At 42.6% G+C, this 10,500-nt stretch overlaps 1 protein-coding gene across 1 annotated transcript; it reads right to left on the bottom strand.

The window, feature by feature from the left end:
* Positions 1 to 420: 420 nt before the first annotated feature.
* TMEM129 (transmembrane protein 129, E3 ubiquitin ligase) lies at positions 421 to 10,354 on the bottom strand. The gene is made up of 4 exons (XM_066549226.1): positions 9,993 to 10,354; positions 8,432 to 8,906; positions 6,080 to 6,239; positions 421 to 3,560 (listed from the first exon to the last, which is right to left on the bottom strand). Exons 1-4 carry the CDS (start codon positions 10,195 to 10,197, stop codon positions 3,312 to 3,314), a joined length of 1,089 nt encoding a protein of 362 aa, XP_066405323.1. The 5' UTR covers positions 10,198 to 10,354; the 3' UTR covers positions 421 to 3,311.
* Positions 10,355 to 10,500: the final 146 nt, after the last annotated feature.

Raw genomic sequence — 10,500 nt, 5'->3', positions numbered from 1 at the left:
AATCTGAGCAAAGTCACAATGAAATAAGTGTTTTATATATGACACACCATTGCTACAATGCCAGTGCTTCCTTGGAAAGACAAATTTTGAGTCATTGCCCCTGCTGATTTCATGACATCCAGTGTCACCCCTTCCCATCTGGTAGTTGTGAGAAGTATTTGGAGGCTTTTTTCCCCCTGAGGTTCTTATAGAGATTTCATATACACCTTCTTCCATTTATGCAAGCCTCTGCATTCAGGCTGTAGTAGGAAAGGCCATCCAAGGAGGATTTAGCATGAACACCTTTAGGAGAATTTAAGCCCTATTTGTATTTATTCCCATGTTCTCAGGTAAGACACTGCATACAGATAAGCCAGACTGATTTCCACTCATATAAAGTTTTACCTGGTAAACATAACTTTAAAATTAAAGCCAGACGTCTTACAAAGAACTGACTGTATTTTTATTGAGCTCTTCAAAGGGTTTTAACAATAACTGCATGGATTCATTAAGCCTTTTCCCTAAGGGCTATCCAAATAATACTGCTCATTTTAAACAGGCAAGCTATCTAGCAAAAAACCCCACCAACCCCAAAAACCACAAATGAGAAATCCTGCAGGATGTCTTTGGAAGAAAATGTCTTGTAATCCATGTAAGAGCTTGAGTATTTCTATCTCAACTCCTTAAACAGCTCAAAGTCCACAAACATTTAAAATTTAAAAATTTAAAATTTAAAAATGGCACTGAGAACCTCAGTCTTACTGAGGTTTGTCCTGAATGGAATGGTGCTTAGCTGCAGTCTAGCAAGTTTTACAATATCAGAGAAAGGTTTGAGTTGGAAGGGACCTTAAAGAAATGGCCCTGTGGCTCTTTGGATGATAACCTGAAGCTATCACATTGAAAAATGCCTATTTTTGGACTCTATTATTTTCATGTTCATTTGGAGTTTTACCAAGTTGTTTCTCTAACACAGCTTTTAAGAAGCTCACAAATGTCAGAGGCATGTCAGATTACTTTGAGAATTTACTTGGGGAAAACTACTTGTTTTAAGGAATATAAGTCAAGTACTATCATTAACATAAATCATAATTTTGTTTTGGTAATTATTACTAAGTTTTTTAAGAGGCACTTCTGTGCATTAAAAGATGCAAGGGTATAAAACACTAATGACTGTTACTCTGTTGTACTTTTATATTGACAAAAGAGGTAGGATGAACAAAAGCAAAATTCCACTGAAGTGAAAACTTCCAGTCAACTCAGAGTAGATTCCACTGCAGTAGAAATTAGGAATTTAAAGCTTTTATTACATGAGATACTATTGGCAACTGACCTGGCTTTAGTCTATAAAACCATCTGCAACTACCAGCATCTGAGATTCTCAAGGCCTTTATGATTTTAGCCTTACATTCTTTACAACAAATATTTTTATTCTGAACAGGCAAAGTGCTGTAGGAACTGAATGGGGGTGGCAAAACCACAGCTCCAAAATCATACCCTCTCTTCTGCAACTATTTCAAGGACCACATCCCTTGTATTGGTGACACATTATGTAAACTTTTCAGAAGCAAATGTTACAAAATGCTTATTTGTGAAGGCTGTTGTGTAGTGATAGGTGCATGTCAGACACACCACCCTGCCCTGCAAGAACCTTCCAAAGGTTAAAAAATCCTGCAGAGACCATTTTAAATCTGGAAATAACTTTCCCACAGAAGTACTAAGGAAATATTTTAAATTCAATTACTAATTGACTTCTAGATTTTTTTATTAGTTTTCAGACTTAGCAACAAATCTGCCTGAAACTCCAGAACTCCATTTAATTCTATTCAGATGAAGAGTAACATGCCACTGAAGATCTCTTTGGGAAAGAGAGATAAATCCACACAACCTGTCTCAGTGTCAAATTTTCACTCTGTACATCCATAAAATCCAAAACAGCAGGTAATGGAAAACAGAGAAGCCACTGTTATTAACAGGTAATTTACTTAATTGCATAGTAGATGTTGTATATAAAGCAACTGAGATATGCTGAAGCAATAAGTGTTCTTTAGCTCAACCAGTTTGGATTTTTACAAATGAATATTATTTAAAAATTCCAAAGTTAAAATCCAACACCACCAATTAAATGTTAGTTTTCAAGCAATGCTGTTGGACCTGTCTTCAGTTCCTTACCCCTCTATGAATTCTTGCTTGCAGCCACATTTGTAACCATTTCCTGGCTGGTTGCAAGTGCAGGTAGGTGCATTCACCACCTGTAGCTCAGCTAAGACTCATGAAATGTTTCACAGCTGTGCTTCCACTACTTGTACCATTTTTACATCCTGCCATCTGATCCTGCTCAAACCAGTTGCCTGTCATGGTAATCAAGAGGTTGTCATGTAAGCACTGGCATGCCACCTCTGCCCATGATTTACTGGTGAGATCCTTGTGATTATTCAGGTGGAAGGTATTAAGAGCTTTTATTCTTGTAGACCAAAGCTTTAAAGTATTTCTTTCTCTATTTGTCCCACCTGTGATATTAATTTACAAATTAAAGCTCAGATGTTTGCTGCACGCTCTTCAAATGTATGTAAAAAAAAGTCCAATCACCTAAAGAACATTGAAACCCTAAGCAATGTAGCTCCTGGAAACCAACAGATTTTAACCATGTATTAGCAGTGGAGGTAAATGGGTTGACAAATCCTTTCTGTTTTCAATAAAGTCATCCATCAAAAGGTATGCTAGAGGCAAATTATTGGAATAAAAGGTCCATACAGGACTTGTAAATCTTCAGGGATTACATTTCTCAGCCTACAGCAACCCTTTGTGGTAGATGTAGTGAAAGTAGCTCCTTCCAGCTGAAGGAACACAACTGGTGCACTTGTTTGAAAAACAACTGCAAAGATTAATAATAACTTTACAACTGGATTAAAGAATAACAAAAGTATCAATGAAGTCTAACCAAAGCAATTTTCTCAGTTAGCCCTTTATTAAAAAATCAAAACCCAAGTTAAATTTAAAAATAGAAAGAATTTAACCTATGTTAAAACCTGAAAAAACAACGGTACTGCAAATATACGATAACCTTATTCCATCCAAAAGGTAAGAAAGGAAAACAGGGGTTTAAACAAAATTAAAATCCAGAAGCTGACATCGTGTGAGTAAAATCCAGATAAGGTAAAAGTGGAAAGGAACTGAAAAGATTTACGTCCGTTTTCAACACTGTAAAAGAAACGTTTAGAGTTTGTACCCTGGTCGAACATGAAGTCTCAGAAACAGATCTAGCAGGCCTTAAACCAAACCCACTATGAAACACAGTCAAATTTAAAAAAGTTAAAACATACCCAAGTTACTACTCATCGTATTAGGCAAACATCTAGAATGCAAAACTTGGCTCGGCAAGTCGGGCAAGGCACTTGGCTCGACAGCCAGGTCTCTGGGTGCTGCTGGTCCTGCCTGCTGGCAAACCACTTGCCCATGCAGGTGAGGCACCACATGGGCCGGCAGTAGCACTGCTGGCACTCCCCCTCGTTGGGCTCCTGGCAGTTCTTGATGAGCTTGATGTTGGCAATAGTCTGCATACAGCCTATGCATGGCTCCAGCTCCTGAGGGAGGAGAAAAACCATCAAAGTTGTGAACTGCACAGAATGGTTCCTGTTACTGCTTTTCTAAAGGCTTTTAGAAAATCATCTGTGGCAGGACTGCCCCACCACAGGGTATCAAATGGTTTTACTAGAATGCTCTCTAACAAATGACAGCAAAGCTCGTCTCTGAACAGAAAACTCAGAACTGCTGCATGACACTAATGATTAAGCATAAATGACTGAAAAATAAATGTTCTTTCACTCTCTGAAGAGCTTCCAGCAGCCACAGCAAGCTAAGCAGCCAGCTTTGTCATTCAAGCCGTTTTTCGAAAAATGGACCAGTATAAAGTAAGGAAAACAAACCTTAAACACTGAATCAGCAAATGGCTGTTCCTATCTTCCATCTAAGTAAGAGGCATAAATGAGGAAACCAGGGCTGTACTGAACACAAGGATGCTCAACCTGAAGGTCCAGAAATGTACTTAATTTTTTTTGGATAAAATTGGAATAACTGATTTTGCCCACAGTTAATAATGCCACATGAACTTGCAGTTGCCTATGGGGACAACATCTTGCTATGAAGTGTTTTACAATTAATAAACAATTATTAGCATTTCCCACATCTTCCAGCTGTCCAAGAACTTGACAAAGCTCAAAAGACAGCACACTGAATAGGCACAGAGACCTGAATCTGTTCAAAATGCTCCTGGTAGAACAAAAATCAGCTCTCTATGTGGTCTCTAGTTCCCATCTCCAATGACTCTTCCCTTGTCAGCTCAAGTGCCTGCTCAGCTGCCCTGTGAGCTGGGCTGTGGAGCAGATCCAGATGAACAAAAGCTACTCAGATTTAACTTGTGAAATTAGGTCTTAGCTTTTAAGCAGGAAAAATTCTATCACAGAAAAATTCTATCACAGAAAGATTAACTAACTTTAAAAAATATTAATGGAGCTTCAGAATAGGGAAAAATTCAATATTGTATTTTTAACATCCTTATCATCATCTGTGATGTAATTTATCACCCAATGTCAAACCCAAGTTCAGTAGCTCAGCTGCCACTTAAATGTGTCACAAATTAAATGCTCTGCAAGAAAGCAGCTTTAGTATATTCTCTTTACTGTGACCATCTCTTTTTGCTGGCAGTGCAATCACACACACAACATAATGTGCAGACACACCTGATCCAGTTTTATTTTAGCTAGCTCACAAACCATATAAGCTGCACAACACTGCCAAAGATACCAACCCCTCACTCCATGAGCTGAACCAGTGGGCACAGACTCCCTGCAGGGTCACCAGTACTGGTTTAATTGGTTCCCTCTGATACACTGGACAGTGCTGCAGTCACACTTCAGCTGCTGCACAAGTATAATAATGACCAGGTCTCTGTGACTATTACTGGAAGTAGGACTCTGTGCTGTTATAATTAACACTGTATACTAATAGCCATAATAATTATAACCAAAGCAAACCCCAATTAAGAATCAATAGTTTATTTCAGCAGTAGATCCAGCAAAACCTGGCTGTCTAGAAAAGCAAGCTGTATTGGAGCAAACTGCCTAAAGAACAGCAACAGCAGCTGTGGCTCTGGCTCCCCATAAATGATGACCCTGCACTTCTGCAAGTGCAAGGTCATCATTTCCAAATGTGTTCATGTAACATTTTAGTAGCAATTATTACAGGGGACTTTATTTCACAATGTCATTTCTCATGTCTCAAAACCATAATGCTCACAATACAGTTTGTTCCTCGTAGCAGGAACAGAAGTAGCAGCCAGAGTTAAGGTTTATGATGAGTTTACTGACACAGCAGGTGAGCATTTGTGAAGGAAGCATCACCCTGACTGAGCAAAGAGCACTTGGGTTCCTGGCATCATTGACTAGGATGCCTGACTGGAGCCAGCCTTGGCTGTGCACACCCTAAGAAATTGTGCTTGGCTGTATCTTCTCAGAAGTTAAGGAATCTAGGTCATGTCTTCTCAGGGGCTTATCAGTACCACAAGATGAAACTCTAAGTCCTACAGCTGTACCCACAGCCAGGGGCACTTTAACCACCAGTCACACTCTAAGTAAGTGACTGCAGCTCCCAAGCCCATAGAGCTCTCCTGTAGGGCAGCCTCAGGTAGGTAGGAGACCTGACTTAGTATCCCTTACTTGGTATCTGTTATCTACAGAAAGGAGAGTAACAGTTTATATTAGATCTCAAACATATTTTATGCAAGCTAGCTGAATTATTAGAAATGTAGAGAGTAGCAGGGTGTTTAACTGCTGTTCAATTACCATTTAATTACTGACTGAATACTGCTTAATTATTAAATGAGGATTATTAAGCAGTAATCACATGATAAATATAATTTAATCATAATTTGTTATTTAATCCATATTTTTAATAAAACCTTTTTTTTTAACCTCACAACCATGAATTCTCTTAATAATTCACTGGAGATAGCCCTAGGTAAACATTTATCATTTACACAGTAATCACAGGTTCATCTATACTGAAAGTATAATTGTTACAGTCTCACATGGATAGAAAGTTTCACCTGAGTGCTTGGAACGTGGTATGTCTGGTTTATTTCCACCAGAGATGTAAAGGTTTCTAAAAACAAATCACTAAGGCTTTGATGGATCACAACATTAGCTGCATTGCTGATAGGAGCACGGAGCTTCTCCCGGAGCTCCCCATACTCTGTGGAGTTCAACCTGAAGAAGAGAAGATGGAGCAAAATGTTACCATGATTATCCACCCAAATACCTTGATAGTACCTTGCAGAGGTTAACATCTGAAGTGAATCCACAGGAAAGCTGGTACTTATTAGTCAGAATAAATACACAGAATTGTGTTTTCTTGTTTTCTTCTGCTATTTAGTTATTGGTTTTGGCACAACGTGGTCAACAGAACGTGCTGTCCTCATTCATATCTGTGTAAGATTGCCAGCAGGGTATGTCAGAGATCAGCTAAAACATCATACAAAACCAAAGGATTTTGAAGTAATCAGCATCAACAAAAAGCCATGTAGGTATGTAAATCATGCATTAACTGCACAGTGCTGTTTGCACCATTTCTGTCACCTTTTTAATGCCTATTTACTTAGACAATATCTAAATTCTCAATTATAAACTCCTGAGGAATTTAATTAAGAGAAATTAGTTGTATCATGCAGCAGGCATCACAAGGTGATACAGTTCTACACAAGTAGCAGAGGAATGTCAATCTATCAGGTTCTGTGATTTTATGATACAATCTAAATCACAGAAATTTCACAAAGGTCACAAACCACTGCTGATTTAAGGCTGCAGCAAGCTGTGTTTCACACCAGCTGCTTCTGTAAATTAAATTTAAGTGATGTCCACAGCACTCAAGTGGCACCTGAGACCTCACACAAATCCTACAGTGATATATTCCTGTTGTCATCCCTTTTTTAAGAGTTCTGAACTGTAGTGTCAAAACTCTCCAGTTCAATGTTTCCACTCATTAAACAGCTTTCAGGGAGAAGTCCCTGGAAGACTGCCCTCATTTTCCTACCACTCTCTGAATTCCCAGAGACCAGCACAATGCAAGGCTGGCTTAGTTTTTACTGCTACAGGATAATGTCACTTAACAGATGCTGTCCATACAAATCAGAGACATTTATAACCAGAGGAACAATTCACACTGAACATGCAGAGAAATGTGGCCCACCTGCACAAAAGCATTTTTCTTCCAGAAACACCTCACTATATTTGATTCTGGATATATACAATGACCCTGTATGATTCTGCTACATTCTAGCAGAGATTTACTATCACTGACATCTTATTAGAACAGCTTTTAAACACTGTTCTTGATGCTAATCTGTTTAGTCACAAAATACAGTTTGGGCTTAGGACTTTTTTTCCATAAAAGGAATTGTCAAACAAGTCATGTTTTTCTCAGCTGTGGTGTATTCTGGCACTGAAGGGCTTGCAGAAGAAAATCATTAGTTGTTTAATACTAATTTGGTCATCACTGTCACAGGTCTACAAAAGTCTCTTTTCTTAGCATTGTCATGCTTACCTTAACCACCCTCTTGTTCTGAGTTCTGTTCACCTGGATCTCTACTATAATCACCTCTTTGCCTTCCTCGTGCTTGTCCCATTGCACACCTACAAGTCTGGTGATCTGCATGCTTTTAATTACCTAATAAATGCTCCTGACATACAAATTTACAGCAAAAACACACCTTTTCAAATGTAATTTTAGGAGCACTAAGATGGCTTTTAATAACACAACACCAAAGACTTGAGCATCCTTCTACTCAGAGGTTTCTGCCAAACTTGTACTTAAGCCTGGTTACACAGAGACCGATGAGATAAACAGCATGGGCCCTTGCAAAACAAGCCCTCACAGTTCACAATTGTTATGATTTATTGTTATGAGAACACCTAAGTCAGAAAGGGACCAACATTTCTTCCTTGTTTTAGGGGCAGTTGGCTTGCAGTAGCTCAGTGAGAGCTCTTCTGAGCAGTGATGAAATTGTGAGCAGAGGGAAAATCCAAAGTCGTGGATGAACAACAGTTTTAGACAAATAGCTATTTCTCCTCACCCAAAATTTAAAAGACTAAAAAATCTACCTTTCATTCCTGTTCTCCATCTCTCACCTAATTTTATCCAGTTACTTCTTTCTGCATCCAGCACAATCCTCTCCCTAAGAATGGATCAAAGAGGCCAATCCCTTTGTTTATCCGTTGTGTATTCAGTGTTGCACTAAACAACCTTCCCTGCACTGCATGGCAGAAATGCACATACAGCAGCCCTGAACACCAGGCAGGGACCAGAAAGGAAGGGATGAGTCTCCAGATTGGTCACAGAAGTGCTCCCTCAGCACCATCAAAACAGCACCCACGTAACATAACAGGTTTAGCAGTCGTTTTACCGGATATCGAATGCCTTGACGTAGGGATTAACGCTGGCAACGCGGATGGTGAGGAACTGCACGGGCACGTTGGAGTCTGGGGTGAGCTCGTGCTGTCTGGAGTCTGTCACCGTCAAGTGAATGTCCTGCTGCTGGGCAACATGTAAACAGTAGGTGGTCACTTTAATCACCCACGTGTCCGTGACGATCACCCTGGCTCCTGGTGCTCCGGTAGCAAATTTGTCGATTCTCCTGAATTCTGTGTTGATGGAAGAAGCTACTGCCCTCCAGCCTGACTGTGGGAGGGCGTGAACAGCGAGTGTCCGGGCTAGTGGATGATTATTCCAACCTTTCCGTGACCAGTAATATGCCAGGGCACTGGTGATTGCTGGGAGGAGAACGGCGAAGAAGAAGAAAGTTTTCCACTCTTTTGAAGCCAGGTAGAAAAAACAAAGATGTTTTTCAGGTGCAGCAAAGCACATACCAAGGTAATAACCTGCAAGGTAAAAAAGAACTTATTTTCAGAAAACAATTAAATATCTGCAAAAGAGATACCCTTGAATCATATGGTTATCTAACCAGTGAGCTCACCTCCAAGAGAGGTATTGTATTTCTGGATGACTTCAAAGTCAAGCCTCTTGTCTCAAGCAAGCTGAGGTAAATTCTTAGGCATCAATGACTTTTACCAGAATTATATACCTAAAGGAAAGCCATCTGAATTTGGTTGTTAAAAAAAATTACCTGTGAGATGCCACTTAGTTTTAGGAGAATTATATGGCTAAAGGAAGCCGATTTGCATTCCTTGGTTAAATCACAGAAGATGATGCACTGGAAGGGACTCACAAGGATCATCAAGTCCAACACTTAGCCCTGCACAGGACACCCCAGGAGTCACACCATGTGCATGAGAGCATTGTCCAAACACCCCTTGAACTCCATCAGGCTGGAGTCAGTGCCCAGCCACCCTCTGGGGGCAGAACCTTTTCCTGATATCCCACACAAACCTCCCCTGACACAGCTTCAGGCCATTCCCTGGCTCCTGTCACTGTCACCACAGAGCAGAGATCAGTGTCTGTCCCTCCTGTTCCCCTCACGAGGAATTTGTAACTGCACTGAGGTCTCCTCTCTGTCCCCTCCAGGCTGAACAGACCAAGCGCCCTCAGCCTCTCCTCACACGGCTTCCCCTCACGGCCCTTCACCATCCTCGTGCCCTCCTTTGGGCACTCTCTGACAGTTTCATGTTTTTGTTATCTTGTGGCACCCAAAGCTGCCCCAGCACTCGAGGTGAGGCCGCCCCAGCCCCGAGCAGAGCGGGACAATCCCTCCCTTGCCCGGCTGGCCATGCTGGGCCCGATGTCCCCGGCACAGGGATGTCCCTCCTGGCTGCCAGGGCACTGCTGGCTCACCTTCAACTTCCCACTGCCCAGGAGCCCCAGGTGCCTTTCCCTGGCACTGCTCTCCAGCCCCTCATTCCCCAGTCTGTACTCAAACTGCAATTCCTTTGTGAGTGCATGTGCAGCGGTGCAGCCCGCTGGTTACAAAGCTCGGGGGCTCACTCCGGGGAAGCCGGGGCGCTACTCACCGAGGGGCAGCAGGGAGTGCGCCAGCAGCGTGCCGGTGCTGCGCCGCAGGTGGTACTGCACGAAGGCCGCGTCCTCGCTGCCCAGCCAGGCGGACAGCAGGCTCTGCACCGTCAGCCCCGCCGAGCGCACCTCGTCGGGCGGGAACACGAAGCACACGGCGAACACCAGGTAGGCCAGCGTGAAGGTCACCGCGGGGCTCTCCATGCTGCGCCCCGTGGGGCGCCGGGGTCCCCGGGAGCGGTAGTTCCCGCCGCAGCCCCGGATGCTCCAGCGGGGAGCGGTGCTTCCCGCCGCTCCAGCGGTAGTTCCCCCGCAGCCCCGGATGCTCCAGTTGTAGTTCCCCCGCAGGCCCGGATGCTCCAGCGGCAGTTCCCCCCGCTCCAGCGGTAGTTCCCGCCGCACCCCCGGATGCGCGGCGCGGGCGCTGCCGGGCTGGCAGGGCCGCCGTGGCGGGACCCGCCTCTCCTCGCACGGATGGTCCCCGCCCCTCCATCCATCTCCTCCCGC

Source organism: Molothrus aeneus, chromosome 4 (genome assembly GCF_037042795.1).
Source record: "Molothrus aeneus isolate 106 chromosome 4, BPBGC_Maene_1.0, whole genome shotgun sequence".
Taxonomy (NCBI): Eukaryota; Metazoa; Chordata; class Aves; order Passeriformes; family Icteridae; genus Molothrus; species Molothrus aeneus.
The sequence above is the reverse complement of the archived record's forward strand: the minus strand, read 5'-3'. Positions and strand labels throughout refer to the sequence as shown.